The 21,200-nt window shown below is 33.9% G+C and overlaps 1 protein-coding gene across 1 annotated transcript; it reads right to left on the bottom strand.

Moving 5' to 3' along the window:
• Nucleotides 1-249: 249 nt before the first annotated feature.
• LOC145274680 (uncharacterized) lies at nt 250-18,906 on the bottom strand. Its single transcript, XM_080127461.1, has 4 exons — nt 18,584-18,906; nt 8,549-8,836; nt 7,045-7,131; nt 250-2,359 (listed from the first exon to the last, which is right to left on the bottom strand). The coding sequence occupies exons 1-4, from the start codon at nt 18,696-18,698 to the stop codon at nt 2,052-2,054; spliced, it is 798 nt and encodes a 265-aa protein (XP_079983587.1). The 5' UTR covers nt 18,699-18,906; the 3' UTR covers nt 250-2,051.
• Between the last annotated feature and the right edge of the window lie 2,294 nt (nt 18,907-21,200).

Below are 21,200 nucleotides of genomic sequence, written 5' to 3'. Positions count from 1 at the left end.
TATGACAACAGCATATTCTTATCATTGTTTGCGCTCTCGAATATATATCAGTTAATATCTTATATGCTTTTATATAGAGGGAAATGGTCTCGATTGATTAACTGTGTCTTGCTGTGTCGGATATACACTTGAGATGTAAAAAAATGATACGGATGTTCGGTTGCAATAGCCCTAATTATTACACATTCTTATGAACTGGGTCTCACAAGACGAAAATAATGAAAATTAAAGTAAATCAACAAAAACAAATTTCAATGAAATTTCAATATTTTATTTTCATGTCACTGATGGACGTCGTTTTTAAATGTATACAAAATATAGATGCATATAACCCGTGGGATGTGTACAACTTTGTTAGGTAGATGATTTTGAAATCAAATTAGATTTGCTACATTATCACCTGAAAAGGCCAAATCCATGACACACAATGCTATTTCTAAAAATGTTTTTTTAAAACAATTTCATACATAACGATATTTTTAAATTATCATAAAAAAGCAAACGCAAGCCACCCTTGAATCACGATGAAAAAAAAAACATACGTGGAAAGAGTTATATTCTGTTTGAGTATGTACGTTATCGATTTGGTCATTGATTTTTTGAGAGTTTCTCTCCGTCAGTAAAATGAGTGACTTTAAAGTCGAATGTATTGTAGGTCGGTTATTCAGTCACGCTCAGGTCTATGAAACAAAGGGTTTAGTTTACAATCATTTTTTCTTCGTAATATGCTTCTCCGTGTTTCGCCAAATCCGTTCCGCATTTTCCACAGATAAAAAAATAAAATAAACAAAACGTAACCGTATATTTAATGACAACATTTACCTATATGCAAATCTACCTGACTATATATATAGATATATATATATATATATATATATATATATATATATATAAATTTATTAAATTAAATTTATTACATTCCCCTTTCCGAAACAGTATTTCATGGTAAACAACTTAGGATCCCTTAAGAATTAGTTATTACTGGTACTATATTGAATTCAAAAAGGCTAGTTGATGCAGTAATTGCAGGTGATTGAATGACTTACTGACTAAATAGTTTTCTAAGGAATGAAAAAAAATACTAGGAATGATAAAAAATACAAGACTATATATATATATATATATATATATATATATATATATATACACACACACACACACACACACACATATATATATATATATATATATATATATATATATATAGTAAATCAGAAAATGATAGTACTTAAGATAATCATAAAAATTTAATGCAGTGTCCTGGAAAATCAAATCGTCATAAGTCTATTCATATGCCTTACACATGATTCTCATACGATCAGAAACCGAAACGCTTGAAATTCGATTCTGGCTAGTTAAATCCAGCATTTGGATGCATACACATATGTGAGATAGAAAGAAAATTCTGAAGACTAAAGCTTATATATAAGCCACAAAAAAGTTTTAGAATAAAGATTATTTAAGCATTTATTGCTGCCATAATGTGTCTACTTAATTAAATATATTGACATTTTTGCTAATATGAGCAAATTTCAACAAATTCCATATTAGACGATTAAAAAATATCATTATTCAGAAATTCCTGCAACCTGCGCTAAAATAAACAAAGATGGGCGACAACTGACGGAATGATTTTTTCTTGTATTCCATATTTTATTTAGAATAAACTGTATAATTGAAACGCTTGATGGAGGTTGCTTAACTATAAACCCTAGTCTTTATCTGTGTATAGTTTTATTAAAGATTACCCATTTGTAAAAGTAGACAATGTTTTTAAAGTATTGAGATGTCGGAAGTAGAAATAATGTATGTATATATATATATATATATATATATATATATATATATATATATATATATATATATATATATATATATATATATATTATACAAGGAGTTGAAGAAAATATAATTTTTACTTTCAATGACAATTTTTCTTCTGTTGTACTTTTGTATTTATAAAAATGCGATTATCAGGGTTTTCGAAACACGAAGGCCAGAATAAGTCGTAATGATCGAGGACTAATGTTCGAATCGGAGATGACCACCATTTATTGATGGAATGTAAAGACATCACTAATAGGCTTCTTATTCTTGTTCTGAACGAAAAGAAGATTGTTATTTTCTTCCTCCTTTTCTAATAACTGGCGTGGTGTTTCCTCCTTGGTTATCGCGATCTCATCGGCGGCATAATGTCTGGAGAAGCAGCCAAGGCGTTTTCTGATACGGATAAAATGGAACCTTGCAGCGACTTGGAGACATGCCCGGGCTGAATGAGGAGAAATGTATATGTTGTAGATTCTGAGGCATAAATGAACAGCACTATACCTTTTACAGATAGTGTACCTGCGGCGGGTTCCTGAAAAATAAAGCGGAGTTTGTGTTTATTCATTTTTTATTCATTCTTTTTAGTAAAAACACATCAGGTCGAAATGTTATATTTTTTCCAACAAATAAATCAAGTTTATAAAAATAGTCAGACATTTTTTACAGTAATAAAAATAAATTGTCCTTAAGCCAACAACTTATTTATACCCTACACATCAAATTGAACTCTATCGGTCCCTCATTATATTATACGAATCGATGCGTATATAGTTATATACAAATGCATATAAATCCGTTCCAACACATAAATGTTAGCGAGTAAAAAAAAAAACTGCTTTTTGTGTAGCACCCGTTTGAAAGCATTAGAAATTTTCACGCGAAACGATAAAGCAAATGGCAAGTTACACATGAAAATATAGTTGCATAAAACCCGTGGAATGTTTACAACTTTGTTAGGTAGATAATTTTGAAATCAAATTAGATTTACTACATTATCACCTTAAAAGGCCAAATCCATGACACACAATGCTATTTGCAAAAATGTTTTTTAAAACAATTTCATACATAACGATATTTTTAAATTATTATAAAAAGCAAACGCAAGCCACCCTTGAATCACGAGGAAAAAAAAACATACGTGGAAAGAGTTATCTTCTGCCTGAGTATCTACGATTTGGTCATTGATTATTTGGAGAGTCTCTGTCTGTCAGTAAAATGAGTGACTTTTAGGTCGAATGAATTGTACGCCGGTTATTCAGTCACGCTCAGGTCTATGAAACAAAGGGTTTAGTTTACAATCATTTTCTCTTCGTAATATGCTTCTCCGTGTTTCGTCAAATCCGTTCCGAATTTTCCACAGATAAAAAACGATAATATAAAATAAACGTACCTGTATATTAAGTGACAACAATGTCGCCTAAAATGGATTTGAAGAAATATCGCCCATTACTTTAAATCAAATGGCCCCATTAGGGCTTGATACGTTGAGACTTAACAAATAGTCAACGACGGGTATTTTTTGTTTAGGTCATCATGATGATCATTATTTATTTTTATTAACGTTTCCTCTTAGCAACCCCTCAGCAGTGGTGATAGTAATCGTGTTCTTAGCGTGTTCGCAGGTGGTTGACAAGGCCGATTCTGGCTTTAAACTGTCTCCTGGTTTGCCTGTCTTTGGCCTGGGTCGCTCATGTTGTGTGTTAATGCAACACTTTTTCACGTTTGCTGTCAGAATATCCTTATTTCGTTTCTTCTGGCACCCTTGAATCAGTTTTCAATCTTTTAGCTACCCATTGAAGAGTTGTTGTCATAAAAGTAGTTGCAGCTCGGAAGAAACTGAAACATATTGTATCAACGTCGGCAGACCACAAGGAGGTACTCTACGCACAAATCCCCTCCTGATCTTATCAATGATCTTCCAAACAAAATTATAGGATCATTCGTCGACAGACATGCAGAGGACACATCTATGTATTGCAAGATTTTGAAGAGCATTAATGGTCAAGCCTGTTTCAATTATTCATCTCTTACAAAACTGGGACACGTAGTTCAATAGAGAAACACGTGGCTGATTACTTTTAATATACCTAAAACTTTATCATCTTTAACCAAAAACTCGTTGTCCGCCTTAAATAACTCTCTCCGTGCATTACGTCTCCTGCGTTTTAATTCCCTTCTTAATATTTATAATTTTTTACATAGTCATTCATTTATATCGTATGAATCAGATAATTTTAATGTTGGCATTGGTTTCCCCAACATTTCTCAAGTAAAATTGTTTCAAGAAAGACATTTAGTACTTGCAGGGATCACATGAAGGTTGCCAGCATTATAAATACAAGTTATTTTGTGGGACTAACCGGATTCGAACACCCACGTCTGGGTCGTTAATGACTTGACTGACGTCACCTCCCATTATTACGTGATGTACAGCATTAACCAAGCTTATAAAATCGAGCTTCAGATTTAAAAAGATCACTTACATCAAATTCGTTGCTAATACAGCTGGAAAAATGATCGGATATTGTTCAAAACTTATCTGATAACTGCAATCCTCTGCGTGTATATGCGTCTATAATACGTCTTAAGATGAAGCACTGTTTCCACATTTTGGGAGTTGGCGCTTAGAGCATTCTTTACTGCTTTGACAGAATACAAAATCGACTCTCTTGGGCGATACTGTATTCTCGTTATCATTGCCTCTTTCTCACAGGGAGATATCGCTATATGATTAGTTACATAGTAAATGCTCGACTAAACTTAAATTTATGGTTTTCTCTCGCCAGACAGCCACAGCTAAACCTCGTTTACCTACAACAACTATGAAAAATGCCCATTTTTCTCTTTGTATTCTTAAAACGTGCATGGGCAGTTTTCTTCCGAGAAGTACATGTCTGTGGAAGACAATGCCGCTGGAAAAATTTCTCAGCTGACTTCAGCATGATTAGAATTCGTGTCCAATGCAAATCAATACTTGTTGATCTGCTATCTTAAAAAAAAAAGAAGTCCATTTTAAACCTTATTTTTATTGATAATTTTTTAAACCTAAACATTAAGTGGCGTTTAGAATTTAATAAACCGTAATGCATTAAGAAATCTGCTTTTTTAATTATAATAATAAAAATGAAATGAATGTCATCATTCCACAATTTTATATGAGGATTAATGCGAATATAAACGGGGCATAATAATTAGGTTGGTGCAAAAATAATGTCGGTTTTTTTACGTTCAACTTTCATATAAAAACGACATCATTTTTGCACCAACCTAATACGTTCTGCTTGAAGGTGTACATTAAGTAATAATAATAAGTGACTGCGGTCAAGTAATGTACGACCCAGATGTAGGTGTCCGGATCCGGTTGATATCACAAAATAACTTTTGCTAAGGACGCTGGCAACCTTCATGTGATCCCCCTCTAGCTAGCAAATGTTTTTCTAGAAACAATTTTACTTGAGTAATATCGGGGAAACCAATGCCAACAATAAAAGTATCTGATTGATAGGATATGAATGATGGCTATGTCACAACTATAAATAATTAAAAGGGAATTATCGTTACAATTCACTAGACTTAGAACATAGTGCGTGTGTGCGCTTGGAAAGCATCAGCAGCAGCGAAAGATGGCCAGCCTACGAAGAGATTAGCAGCAGCAGCAGTCAAAAACCACATACGTAAATTAGGAAGTGTGCACGAGAAGAAGGGGAAAAAGGTGAAAAAATGCAACATGCGCATGAAGCAAAAAAAAAAAAAAAAAAAAAAAAAGCGTTGAAGCCGAGAATGGGCGTGTAAATTCGAAGGCGAGAAATGGCTAGCTGCAGCCGAATTGCGGTCGGGGGAAGTAGAACCTTAAACAGGGTAAAATGAACATGTGAGAGCAAGATTCTTTTTTAAGCGGTGCTGAAAGGAACGGTAATAAAAACGGTTTGTTAAAATGGTGTAAAAATGCGACCCGGATATTTATTTCTATTCCTGTTTTATCTGTTTGTCCATTTGCGACGAAATACTTACGTTACAAAGTTGCACGTTAAATCCGATCGTTAGAAGTGCATTTAAATTCAACATATCTGTGTAGATTTAAATGCGAACTCAACTTATTCAGAATTAAATTTTAGATTCATAGCTAGGAGTATGACACCGGCATACTCTTTTCATTGTTTTGACTCTCGAGTGTGTAACCGTTTATATCTTATATGCTTTTATATAGAGTGATGTGGTTCTCGATTGATTAACTGTGCTTAACTGTTGGATATATACTCGAGAGTCCAAACTATGAAAATAATATGCTGTTGTCATAGCCGTATTTATAACTTCTATGTTTTTTTAAAAAAAATGTTTTGCTACGTCGTTATGTCACCTCTTTTCATTTATTCGCAATTTAAGACGATTCTAAAATTTGTGATTAAGTTTGACATATTTAGAAAGCACATTACACATTCTTTTAACATAAAAACATATTAGAATTAACTCCAGGGTGGTCCATTTGATCTAAATACTGGCCGTTTCAAACATGAAACTCCAGGAAGAAAAAGTTAATTTTAATCGTTTGCAAAATGGCTTCATTTGTTTTATTTTTCATTTTAAATATAAATTCTTCCGAATGATACACATCGTCGAGGGGGGGGGTGAAAGAATCTTTTTTTTTTTTCATTGTTTTTTATGAACTCGGTCATACTCTACTGTTTTATTTTATGATCTTCCGCTTATGTTCTCCTGTATTCTGTGTCATTTTGTCCACAAGGTCACATCTTGTTCTTTTCGTTTGCAAAATATCCGACTTGGGTTGTTTATAAAATGTTACATAATATATCATCTTGTCACCTTAAAAAAATCCAGCAGATCTATACTGCAAAATATTGCCGAGGAGAATAATAATTAAAAAAATGTTTTAAGTAAGGTTGTTTTTTGGTTGGTTGTTTTTGTTTTACGCCATATTTTCATGCCGAAACCAGTGATTTTAAAAGTTTTTAATAGAATATATTTGTTTTTTTCCAAGTTGGTATCTATTTAACCTATAGTTATGGCCCTAGCAGATACTACTACTCAGGATCAGAGTGGACCTGGGACCAATGACAATTAAAGGGTGGCTGCACACTCCCCAAAGCCCGCAAGCTGGGGCCTCACCGTCGGATATAGTTTAAGGTCATATCCAGGACCTATTCACGTTAGGAAATCGTACATTAACTTTATATTTTTTTACTGGACGTTTGTACTTACCGACAGTATGACCCCAAATAGCCCTTCCGTTTATTAAAAGTGCAATTCTCATATGTGCCGGTGGCAAAATTTGGGCAGCAAGACAAACTGAAAAAACAATCGTGAAAATATAACTATTATTTTTACTTCATACAGAATCGAGGTTATGCTATATCAAAACAGGTTCTATGTAATAAGCAGTTCACATCTATTAATAATATATCTGATACCTCGTCATCTAAACTCATTAACCAAATATTCACAGGTAAAATTGATTGTAACACATAATTGAAGACATGGGGAAGGCTGCTGCTAAAGCGTAAAGTAAAGTAAATAAAATAAAATAAATTATTATTATTATTATTATTATTATTATTATTATTATAATTAATAATAATAATAATAATAATAATAATAATAATAATAATAATAATAATAACAATAACAACAACTAGCTGGACCTGTGAAAATTCAAATTACATATTGATATTATTACAAATACATTACAAATTGATATTAGTGAGTAGAAGATATGCGGAGTTCAAAACCGTTATATTCCGATAAGACATAATTCCCGGGTTGGGTCGAATATTGATCAAGTTATAAATCTATCTATCTATATATATAAAGGTGAAAGTGTCTGTCTGTGTACATTTCCATACGCAATAACTCTATCAATTTTTAGTCTACAGACTCGAAATTTGATATACAGGGTACTGAGATTTGGGAAAATCTATGTGATCGGTTTTCGGCAAGACAGTTGGCTTTTAAGGGGTCAAAGTTCAACGATTTGATCTTTGAGAACTCTACCAAACTCCTCCGATAATTTGGGAGCTAAACGCTTGAAATTTTATATATAGGTTCCTTGGACATGCATCTAACTTAATAACTTGATTTGAACCCAAAAACAATAAATGTTAAGGGGTCATAATATGGGTCAAAGTTTAAAAAAAAATTTACATCTGCTGTCTCTACCAAATTACTCAGACACTTTCTGGTCTAAGCATTTGAAATTTTACATAAAGGATATTCAGAGATAGGGCAAGCTTTTTAATCGGTTTGGTCGAAAATTTTTAGTTACCAATATATAATTGTATGTATGTATGTATGTTTACATGTCTGCCCACACTTTCTACAGAGAGGCCGGATTTTCTCAAGATCAGTATCGTTTTGAAGTGCGACCTTTCAGCTGACAAATATCGAAAAATTGGCTAAAACATAAATATCTTCACGTTAAACTGGGTACTTTTCTACAGGGGGGTCGCTTTTTTGCCGATGTTTTTAAAAGTCATCCCCTCATTTAGGTTGTCTAGCCTTAATTTAAAAAAAATGTCACTTCCGGTTTGGCTGTGGTCGTAACAGCATAAACGTTAGGTTTTTCCCCGTTCTTTTTCTCCTTTGCGGCACGAGTTCGAGCCTGCCTTCCTACTACCCTTTTTTTTTGTTTTTTTGCTCAACATACACATCCAAACACCCGGGCAACGCCGGGCTGAAATGCTAGTTTGAGATAAAAGTGAATACTTACTGGATATTCTGTATCGAATAATTCTAACTCTTTGGCAGCACCTGCCAGTTCGTCCCCTCCAACGACATCTGATACCACTTTCAACATTTTCGCCCGATTTGTCATCTTCAGCGTCGGAAAGGCCATCATTTGCAAGTTCTTCTTCTTCCTCTTCAGTCAAAACGGAATTCTGCTCTGCATCAATTTCTTGAAGAAAACGTTCTACATCGGATTCATCCTTGAAGTCAGAATCTTCTTTGATCTGTTCAGAAACTTGTTGAAGCATACTTTGTAGATTGGCTTTAAAACCTGAAATCATACAAATTAAATATGTATGTATATATGGACATATATGTATATAGAGAGAGACACACAGTGAAAGAGATAGATTTCAATATTTTTCCCGAATACAATACGATTTCCAATTCAGTTTAAAATTCTTAATAGCGATACAATAGCGCTTCCGATTCTTTTAAAATCTATAAACATTTATTTTTAGGGGGAGGGGCGTAATTAAAATAAATACCTATATGTGTATGAATTTTTGTTAAATTAACAATTATAACGGGTGAGCTATGGATTTTTGTGTTGCTGGTAGATTAAAACCTATAAATTTTGAGAATTAATATCAACAATTACAAATAAAGTTTCAAGCCGAAAAATACAATAAGTATGAGAATCGTTTTGGCATCAAAAAATAGGCACATCAATGTTTTAATTCAAACACCAATGCATGTATTCTAAAAGGATCCGGTTACTCTTATTCTGAAGCCTATTAATCGTCTTAACACTCAACACTTTATATATCTATATATCTATATATCTATATATATATATATATATATTATTATTATAACACTCAAATTACCTTGTTACGAGTGTTTTAACTCAACATCCGGGTTACTACTTCCGATTGCGCATGCGTACATAAGCAAAGAATCGACGCGAAAATAAAACTTATTGTTTTACTGGGTACGTTTTCAGCGTCCAAATTGTTTTTTTTTTCGCGTTTAAATATATCAATATTTGAATTTAACTTTAAGTATTATGGTATCTGTTCAGTGCACATTTACCTATAGGTATGGCAACCCAGTTATAATTCAATGGCTGCATGTTTTTTATTCAAATATAAACAATTATAAACAGAACGACTCATAGAAATCTATCTATATACTTTTTCATTTTAATATACTTTCATAGAAATGCTTCTGTTATGTCACAAAAACATTTTCCTTACGTCACAAGTGTCACGCTCATACATTAATTCAAAGCTAATATATAATACTGACCCAACTGGCCACGGGTAGTCTAGTATATATATATATATATATATATATATATATATATATATATATACATGTATGTGTGTGTGTATACAAAATTCATTCAATAAGTTTTTCTTTGTATAAACTTTTAAAATTGTCGCAGACTCTTCAAAATTCAGTATATTGCTATACGTCTTATGAGCTTACTAACCAAGTTTTGTAGTTTCAGGGTCATATGAAAATCTACAACAGGAATTGGAATACACTCTACTAAAGCTCGATAGCCAAAGCTAGTTAATTTCGAAAATACAATATGGATTTGAGAACATTTTAGAAGAACGATATGCAATAAGATTCTGTTTTAAACTTGGAAAAGTTCCACAGAAACGCGTGGAATACATCATACTGCTTTTGGATTATCGGGCATTAATCGATCATCAGTTTTTGAGTATCACAGGAGATGGAAATAAGGCAGAGAGTCTGTAAGGGATGATGAAAGTTGTGGGAGGAGTAAGGAAGTCAAAACACATGAGTTAATTTGCCAAATAAAGAATTTCATGGATAAGGGTCGTTGTGTATCTACAAAGTTAATAATACAGTTCGATGTCAGTTTCAGAAATGTACTGACAATTATTAACGAGAGACCGAAGATACTGTAGATTTGCGCGAAGTTTGGTCCAACAGTGCTCAGAGAAATCAGAAGGAAAGACGTTGTCATAACCGCCTTAGATAGTTAAGTTGATAAATCAGATCCCGCAGTTCTTGATTCTGGATCTACTGCTTTGAGTCATAGAATAAGAAACAGAATCTCTAGTGAAATAATGTTGGATCTCCGAAATCCAAAAAAATCAGGCAGAGCAAATCAACCCAGAAACTTATGATAAGTTCTTTTTGAACAGAACGGACATGATCTACATGAACTGGGTTCTAACTGGACAGACAGTCAATAATATATATATATATATAATATTTTGTTGAAGTTTTAAGGAAGTTAAGAAAGTGATTCCATCGGAAGAGGCAAGCGTTCTTCATATCGGATCAGTGGCATTTCTACCAGGACAATGCTCCAGCCACAACTCCATCCTTGTCACAGACTATTCTTATTTTTTTTATATGAGAATCAGTACTTATCAAGGCCGAAAGTCCACTCTAGGATAAGGGTTAAAAAGTGTACAGTAGTCAAGTTCACAATATAGTAATCGTTGGTAATGGAAAGTCGATAAATTTGTTAACTTAAGTGGAACGGCTCATCAAGAAGTTATTTACGTTTCACTTGATAACAACCATATTGTTGTCAGCTGCAAAGCAGGCAAACGGAAGACAGTTCCACAGGCGTGCAGTTCTAAGAAATAAACTTTGTTCATGGAATTTACATTAAGGTTTAGGAACAGATAAAGTGGGGGAAATTATTGATAGTGGTTTCAGCTAGAAGTGTGTTTTTCGTGAATGCTTGGCGAAGGTGTCCATAGATTTGAGCTCAGACGAGCACTTGCCATGAAAATAACGATTAAGCAGAGACAGACTCACAATATTGCTTCTGTGGGAAAGATGTTGAAGGGAAGAGAAAAGCGCATCTATTTCGAACTCTATCAAGGCAGGATAAGCCCAGATGTGGTAACAGTACTTCATCCTTGGACGTACCTGGCTCTTATATAGATAGAGAGTTGCATCAGCAATGAAATATCTATCGATAGAAAGATCCCACCATTTTTCCAGTGACCTTGGCAACTGATTTGATGTATGTGTTCTATTTCAGATCAGAAGTAAAGGTAAAACCCAGAAGCTTGTCAAAACATGAAGCCTCCCCAAGACGAGAGCCATTCATTTCAATTGATGCCAGATGGGACCAGAGCGATGATGATGTAAAGATAGAAGCTCAGTAACCACACACCTTTCTCCCATTCTACCACGTGCTCCAGATCAAAGGAGAGAGAACCAGTGAGAACTTGGTCGTTTATGGTCTTAGATGTGCTACCATAGATAGTAGTGTCATCAGCATAAACGTCTACCAATAATGTAAAGATATGATTTGGAAAATCATTAATGTACATCAGGAAGAGAGTTGGGCCTAGAATCGACCCCTAAGGGACTCCAGCATTAATACTATAAGCCTCCGATTACTGTCCATCAACCACTACTCTTATGAGCATATCAGAGAGAAATGATTTAATTAATGAGAAGACATTTCCAGCTTTACCGTAGATGGAGATAAAGTAAACATTTATGTCACACCCTATCAAAAGCCGTTAATATGTCAAGAGCAATTGCCGTAGAAAGGAAGCATCCGTCGAGAGACTTGCTAATCCTATGAGATATAACTGGTGTAACATCTGCTGTAGATCTAGCAGAACGGAAACCATATTGCATGTAACTAAAAAGGTTATTTTTGCTGAGATGGTTTACTACTTCTCTATTTAACACAGATTTCAGCAACTTACTCATGACACATACGGGACTTATTGGCATGTGCTGTGAGGGAGATGACTGATCGCCCAATTCTTAAATACAGGGTATACTGATAAGATTTACCAGGGCGATGTGAGGCAATTCTCTTTAAGGCAACGCTTAAACAGCTTTGTAAGTAAGGGGGCTAATTTTAGTTGAAGTTTTATGAGCACTAATTGGAATGCCGTCAGGGCAAATTGCTTTACTGGAATCAAGGTTTTTGATTAGCTTGGCAACATCAAGTACATATATTTATTTGTCACAGTGTGTGATACAGGGGGAAATATTTAGGTGAGTGGTCTCATCTACAAAGGGTAGAATAAGCTGCAAAGTTCTTGGCAAAGAGTTTGCCTTTGTCTGATGATGTTGAGATGATCTCAGGTCCATTGATTATAGGTGAGATAGAGCACACGCGTCTGTTCAGGATTCTGTTTGCTATTTGACAAAACTGGTGGGAACAAAGTTGCAGCTACTTTATGACTTGACGGACTGATCATATAACTCTCTCGTGTTCTTTATTACTTTATTTCAGTGGTTGCTGGCAGTCCTGAAAGGGGCTTTAGTCTCAGTACATCTATTACGTTGGAAGCAATAGAAAAGAGTGATTTCTATGCGCAATGGCAGCAGCACATTCTGGAGAGAACTACAACTGGCTGTTAAACTTTTGCTGGAACTTTTTCGGGGGTATGAAACGGTCTATACCTACAATTAACCATTCCGTCAGGTCTGATACACATCCTTTTTAAACATTGAACGCAGAGGTATAGCGTATATAAATGTACAGAATCTATACCAGTCAGCCATAGAGTATCGATATACTGTACGATGGGAAAGTACGTCTGAGGACTCTTACATTTCATTTTTATCTTTGCTGATACAACAAAATGGTTGGGAGATCCAAGTGGAGACAAAACAGAAACTGAACATAGTTCATGGCAAGTTGTGGGAAAAAAGTCGAGGAGACTTGCATATTAGCCGTCAGTGTCGGGCTCACGGGTGGGTCTGTTAACAATCTGAGTGAGGTTATAAGCAATGGAGAAATCATGACAGAACCTTCCCTAAACATAGTCTTGTTTGAGTGGTTATCAATTCCACATTGTGAATATTAAAGTCTCCACATAAGTGAATGTTAGCTGAAGGATAAGCAGACAGGACGTGGTCAATTTTTTCAGATGTTCTTTTAAATATAGTAAATCAGCTATTGTGGGGGCGATAGAGGGCAAATATAAACGCAGTAGTGTGAGCAAGTGTAACCCGGAAGCATATATCGGATAAGTAAGAATCTTCTCTGGAGATGTACCTACCACTTGGAAAGCCATCTTTAATGTAGGTACATATTCCATGTTTGGGGATCAGATTTGGAAGTGAAGTTAGAGTATCCTTTAATTACGAACTCATCTAGGGAAATAGTATCTCCAATGCCAGTTTCGCTTAGAAATAATATGTCTGGTTTAGTCTCCTGTAATTAGATTTCAACCTCTGGAAGAATTGAACGTAGACTCATGATGTTGGAGTAGTGAGGGTCTACGTTGGAAGTTGGAGAGCTGGATTTAATCGTGTATTTCTTTCTAGAAACTTTTCCTGTTGGAGTTTTGGAGTTTGTGGAAGAGGTCGATATACTTGCTTACAGCAGGGCAGAAAGGGAAAGTAAGAGACAAAAAGAACAAAGAAATGTATTTTTTGTAGCACATGATAAGGTAAAGCCGTAACAATTACCCACTAATATGGCATCGAGAAGCCCCATCAGAAGCTACTGCATGGTCCAGAATCCATTCACCAAATGGCAGTACAGCAGACCCAGTACTTTGTACCTGCTGATTGGACAGCCTTCTTTGTGGTTAATCCAAGGTTCGGATCCCTGAATATCAGGCGGATAACTTCAGCCCAGATAAAACGTTTACCTCTAGCACCCTTATTAGTGACATGCCCACAAGGATAGATATAGAAACATAAAATTTCCGACATCTCTGGCAACTGTTCACGCAAAAAACCGCCAACTTAAAATACAGCTTTTTCTTCTACCTTCGTCAGAAAAATCATTCATTAAAGAATGATGACCGAGGGACAAATAAAGAGAAGCGAGGGTAACGGGAGCTGCCGATAACGCATCCACAATGCATTGTCTACTCACCATTATTTGACCAAGAATTATAGAAATCTTATTTTAGATCAGCCGCATCAAGATGTGTAAGTTGAACAGGAACTTAAATATACCAAAAATATAACCTCGACACTTTAATAGATTGTGCAAACCACGCCTCTTCTATGTCACATAATAATTCTAAAGAAAAAAATCCCTTTAAAAACGTTACAAAAACCTAAGTGCCAGTTATATTAAGTACTCTTTAAAAGAAAAATCTTTTTAAAATCCTGATCTTACACCACGGGGTCTAAATATTTCCTCTTTTGCAACGAACAGGCCACATATTTAATCGCAGTATTCGTATATCTCAACTTAATAATAGTAAAAAGTGAAATCATAACCAACTGTAGACACAATAAAAATTTAAATATAGAAACCATAGTAACTCCGCAGACAAACTCACCACAAGAAAAAACAGTAAAGAACTAATCACTGTTGCCTCTTCTTCATTTATTATAACATATGCGTTCGATTTACTCTTGCCTGATATCCCATAATTTTCACTTAGCTTAAAATAGTTGCGTAGACCACTTCTTCAAACCCTCATAAACACATGATTCTTGCTGGTTTCAGAAATAACTTCTGTTCTACTGTATCCACTCATTCCACTTACTTTCCAGATCTTTGAACTAAATTGATATTTCCAGCAATATGTACCACCTACTATGCATTCCCACCCCAATATCCACACTACAAACCTGAATCACATAACTGCAGTCATCCGTTGTCCTCCCACCTGAAGTAATTACCCATATATAGTTAATGCTCTTTAATCTAATTAACTCATAAAACATATATAGGCAGATACATATTATTTTTCTCCATTTTATTAAACTGTATTTTATTTTGTCTTAATGCTTTTCAGTTTAGTTTTATATCTCATCTTTTTACCTATATGTTATACAAAGCCAGGCACGGGAAACGTATGTTTTTAGAACGCTCCTTGCTCTCCTTGCTCTTCTTTAGAACGCTCCTTACTCTCCTTGAGTAAGGAATAAGAAGAGAGAAAGGTAATCTTTAAACCTGCTTAAGATGCCGATTAGTTTGTTATTATTTGTTTATCTTTTTACATTAAGTTTTGTTTTAGTTTTTTATTGATTTTGAATTGTTTTTCATTTCAGATCTTTGCTCTCATCCTAGTGTAGAGTCGTGAAAACCGTGTTTGTTTATGACACATACGTGAAAAATGGTAAAACTTATTATATTTGCGGCGTTTTGTTTTTATTCAAAAACATTCGTTTCCCGTGACTCACCCCGTATTATGTTTGTATAGTTTTATTTTTTACCTGCCCTCGGATATATTCTTCACTGGCTTTATTTACTATATTATCTACTTCATTTTATTTTATTTTTATTTCACAAAGAAAACGCAGGAAGTGTACCTGATTTGAAGACACGAAGAACGTGGTAAGCCCACGTAACAAGGCAAGATTTGAGGTGGATAAAAGAACTTGGCTTGTATAGAAATAAGGCAGTTCTTCATTATTAGTCTTTCCTGGGTTAGTCGTATTAGTGGGTTACGATTGGTCACGACCTTGTAGAACAATTTTTCATTGTTAAATTTTAATTTTGCTGAAATAGGGCATCCCACCATACGTTTACTCTCTACCCCCTACCTTTCAACCGAGAGATGCATTAAAGATCCAAACAATGACTTCATACTCTATTTAAATTTATCACCTGTTTTTAATCTTTAACAATCCGTATCTGCCTGATCAATCTGCTCATTGAATATGCAATTAACCTCTTTATCCAACACTCTCATTTATACTTTTTCTATATATCGTAAACACACACATACGTATTCCATTCCTTTAGGCATATTTCATGAAATAACTCAGAAAATTCCTGATATTTGAATTTTGCTCCTTATCTTATCTTCTTCTTAACTATTATTAGTGTTCTTGCTTCATGCAAATGAGCTCACTTTAGTTCGTTATTGATTAATCCTGACAATGGATTCAGACGGACCCGAAAGCAGTCGGGTCAACAGTGACTGTATCAGCTGTATTAACCGATTCATGCCTGAAGCAAGAAAATTAATACAAAGATTGGAAATGGTCCAAATCAAAAATGAAATAAATTGCGTTAGAAATTAATAACTTGCATATATATACTTGCATATATATAATTTATAAAATATATATGGCGATTAAGCTACACAGAATATTCCGCGCTTCAGTCACTCTAGGACTCCTCAGGCTTATGCGTCTAAGCCTGAGGGGTCCTAGAGTGGATGAAACGCGGAATATTCAGTGTAGCTTAATCTCCATATATATTTTATAAATTACTAACTAGCTCTACCTACGTATTGAGCACTTTTGAAATAAATACTTTAAGTTTACGCATAAATCTATACTTTCGTATATTAATTTTATGTGAGTAAATTAAGTATATATATATATATATATATATATATGTGTGTGTGTGTGTGTGTGTGCGTGCGTGCGTGTGTGTGTGTGTGTGTGTGTGTGAATGTAAATTTTAAATAAATCATATAGAAATACAACCAAATTTATTGTTTGACAAAGAAGTGCAAATATTTTCTTTTATTTGTACGCCTTTGTCGATTAATAAATTTGGTTGTAATTCTACATAATTAAATTCAGAATTTCTATTTATATTCTTGCTCTATCTTGCATACGGAATTTTCTTTATTCGCTTCGGATCGTCTTATGAAAAATGTTACTAATATGTATTTAGTTTAGAGTATTATACAATCTGCAATCCTACCCCAATTCAGTATTTAATTTAATCTGCATATATATATATATATATATATATATATATATATATATATATATATATATATACAGGGGGACTAATAAAACGGACCCCAACTATGATTAGGCCCCGTTTCTTAGTGTTTTGTCCGAATGAAATGAAACTTTGGTCATAATTAGTTTATTATATTCAAAACATCACATCAAAGCACTAGGGTCTTTGCCCTTTTTTTCCGTTCTCCAGCATATGTTCTAGATGGCCTCCATTAAACTTTTGTTTTTTTGGGTCACCCTGTATATATATATATATATATATATATATATATATATATATATATATATATATATATATATATATATAGGGGGGTAGTGCGTGCGTGTATGTATGTCTCCTTGAAAAGAAGAGATAATACATAATTACTTTTTAGTGATTCTTTTTTTCTACTTTGGAGTTGAATACGTTCGCAAGTATGGCGATTTTCTATTTACGCTCGAACAGAACGTTCGAACGTTTGCTAGCCAAATTTAAAAATACGAATCGTAAGAGAAACAAATAGGAATAATCCTTGTTGCTCAAGTGTGTGCATTTTTCTTTTAATTTTTTGTTCATGTGTTAATCATATCAAACTAAAGTCTATTCCTGACAGTGCTCAATAAGAAGCAGCGGTATTTTAGTATAAATTACTATTTGCACACATATTTTAGATACGCACTTTCACACTTATCCACGTTTCTTGTCAGTGTATAGTTGTGAAATTATTTTAATTGTTTGCAAACCATTATTTACATCGTCGAAACGTAAATTAATCTGCGAAGACGTTTTCTGATATTCTCATAATTTCACTTATACTAGTTGCACCTATTTTTAGAGTACTTTGAAAATAAAATTCACACCTCTATTTAGAGTGAAGGAATTAATATTTTGGGCCAATATTTCGATATTTGTCATTCGAACGGTCGACCTTTTAAGGGATACAGATATCGTGAGGATCCGTCGCATCTGTCGGAAGATTTTGCGAGACGTACGAACACACATTTTTCCTTTTATATATATAGATAAATATTGAATTTGTCTGTCTGCGGAATGATCTCTACCAACCTACTCTGTCAATTATTTTTGTACAAACTTAAAACTTGATATATGGGATAGTAAGACCTGTGCAACAAATTGCTTTATATTAATCCGAAAAATGTGTCGTTAGTCTAGATTGTAGCGAAAACGGCCAGATGTCACGCAATTCATATTTCCTTTTTAACTGATTAATATATCTTGTATACAATATAATAATCAATAGAGAATTCACTGTAAAATAATGCATATTAAATTTATATGGATTAAATTCTTATATTTAAGCGTATTTTACGTCAGCGCAACGTTCGTTGGCGTGCTAGTTATAAATAAAAATGCTGTGTAGGGAAACTATAATCTTAATAAAATACACACAAAGTAACAGAAACAAATGCAATTATTAGTACTTACCTTCCATTTCTCCTGGTCCAACATTATTATCGTCACTAAAGTCTACTGCAGCTGCCGATGTTAAGCTACGCCCAATTAGGGCAACCATCGCAATTGCAACTAGAAACTTCATCATGGCGACTGGAGTGATTGTCTTTTGGAAGAAGTGGGCTCTTCTAAAATGTTGTCAGCGTGTCTCAGTCTTGGACACGAACTGGTGCCTGAGATCAGTTTGTGATCCAATTTATAGTGTTAGCAATGTCCGTGGAAATCCGTGAATCCTCTTATTATCTCAAGAACTAGTGTGCATTGTAGATAACAATATCCCGGAATTGTTTGTTGTCAACGATCGGGGATTGGTTGAATTCACCTGTGACGCTTGTTGGTTTCGGTCGTATTGGTAAATTAGGAGTGGATTTAAATTAAGGTCAACGGTAATCTGATCTGTTTATGTAAAGGAATATATATATATATATATATATATGTGTGTGTGTGTGTATGTGTGTGTGTGTGCGCGTGTGTATATGTGTAACACTCTCAATTTAGAAGTAGTATATAAGGGTTGTAATTGATGAAAATAGAAAGGAATAAGAATAAGAACTTTGGAAAATATATACTAAAGAGAAAGAAAGAAAGAATACTTTGTTTATTCTCATACATATATCTCTATCCGACTCTTAAAAAGAGAAATATTAATCTACTTAACTACACATTTTAATACAGATCCGGTTTGGTGATCCTGGAATTTTCCTCACAGGACTATATATATATATATATATATATATATATATATATATATATATATATATATATATATATATATATATATATATATACATACATATACATACATAGTCATCTACATACAATACTGTTTCGCTGTTTCACAGCTCATCAGTGCGGCTAGACAAGCAACTACTTCAGTATATATATATATATATATATATATATATATATATATATATATATATATATATATATACAGTGATGATCATATTTATTGGCACGGTAAAATAAAAGTTAAATTTTGTCTAATAAATTCTAAAAAAGGGATTAAATTAAAGAAAATAACAAAGTATATTATGTATTTTTAACTGGCCTTTCCGATGCAGCAATCGGATTTTAGAAAAAATAAATAACAAAGGAACAACAAACATAATTGCAAAAAACCCTTGTTCAAAATTATTGGCACGATTTATTTAATAATCAATTGTATAGCCTTTGGCCTTGATTACCTTCCTCAGTCGCTTTTCATAGTTTACAACCAAGTTGTTGCACTCTTCAGTAGTAATTTTAGCCCACTCTTCCTGACAATAATCCTTCAGTTGAATAAGATTCTTAGGCTTCCTTTGCATTACCCTCAATTTTAATGTTCTCCATAAATTTTCAATTGGATTAAGGTCTGGGCTTTGTGATGGCCACTCCAAAACATTAATATGCTTGTCCTCAAGCCATTTCTTAGTCAGTTTAGCCGAATGCTTTGGGTCATTATCTTGCATGAACCACCAACGACGACCAAGTGAGAGCTCTTTAACAGAGTCTTTCAGGTTTTCATCCAATATTTTAACATAATCTTCCTTTTTTATGCTACCTGTGACCTTAACAAGTCGCCCTGGTCCAGAGGCAGCAAAGGATCCCCAAAACATCAAACTGCCTCCACCGTGCTTCACTGTGGGTATGGTGTTCTTAGGCAGGAAAGCTTCGCCAGATTTTCTGTAAATATAAGACACTTTATTATGGCCAAATAACTCTATTTTCGTTTCGTCAGTCCATAGAACACGTTTCCAGAATGCAACATCTTTATCAATATGACGTTTTGCAAATGCTAGCCTTGCTTTCAGGTGCATAGGCTTCAATAAGGGAGTCTTTCTCGGACGACATGCTTTTAAACCAGCTCTCTTCAAAACTCTACCAACTGTATGTCGAGATACATTCACTCCAGAGGTGCTCTGTTCATCAACAATCTCCCCAACAGAGATCCTTGGGTTTTGTTTTACTTGTCGAACAATTTTCCGTTCATCTCTTGGGGAAAGAATCCTTTTTCTCCCTCTACCCTCTAAACTCATAACGTGGCCTTGCGATTTGAACTTGTTTATTATGGCTCTAACAGTGGATTTGGGAAGGTTTAGCTTCTTTGAAATCTTATCATAGCCCTCCCCATTGGTATGGCATGCTACAACAAGCTTCCTGACGTCTTCGCTGTGTTCCTTAGTTTTAACCATGGCGATTGAAAATTATAATTTAGTCACTTATAATAGTTTAAATAAATCGCTATCTAAAAATTATCTGAAAAAAATTATTCACTGAATTAGCGTTAAACAAGCATAATATGGCTATAAAAATGTTCAGAAAGCACGTAAACCGAAATTGATTGATATTATACTGATACTAAAAGAAAAACAAAGCCGTGCCAATAATTTTGAACAAGGGTTTTTTGCAATTATGTTTGTTGTTCCTTTGTTATTTATTTTTTCTAAAATCCGATTGCTGCATCGGAAAGGCCAGTTAAAAATACATAATATACTTTGTTATTTTCTTTAATTTAATCCCTTTTTTAGAATTTATTAGACAAAATTTAACTTTTATTTTACCGTGCCAATAAATATGATCATCACTGTATATATATATATATATATAT

The sequence above is a fragment of the Euprymna scolopes genome, unplaced genomic scaffold (assembly GCF_053919585.1).
Source record: "Euprymna scolopes isolate OS-2025 unplaced genomic scaffold, ASM5391958v1 sca4, whole genome shotgun sequence".
NCBI classification, from domain to species: domain Eukaryota; kingdom Metazoa; phylum Mollusca; class Cephalopoda; order Sepiida; family Sepiolidae; genus Euprymna; species Euprymna scolopes.
Note: the sequence above shows the minus strand (reverse complement) of the source record. Positions and strands in the feature narration are given on the sequence as shown.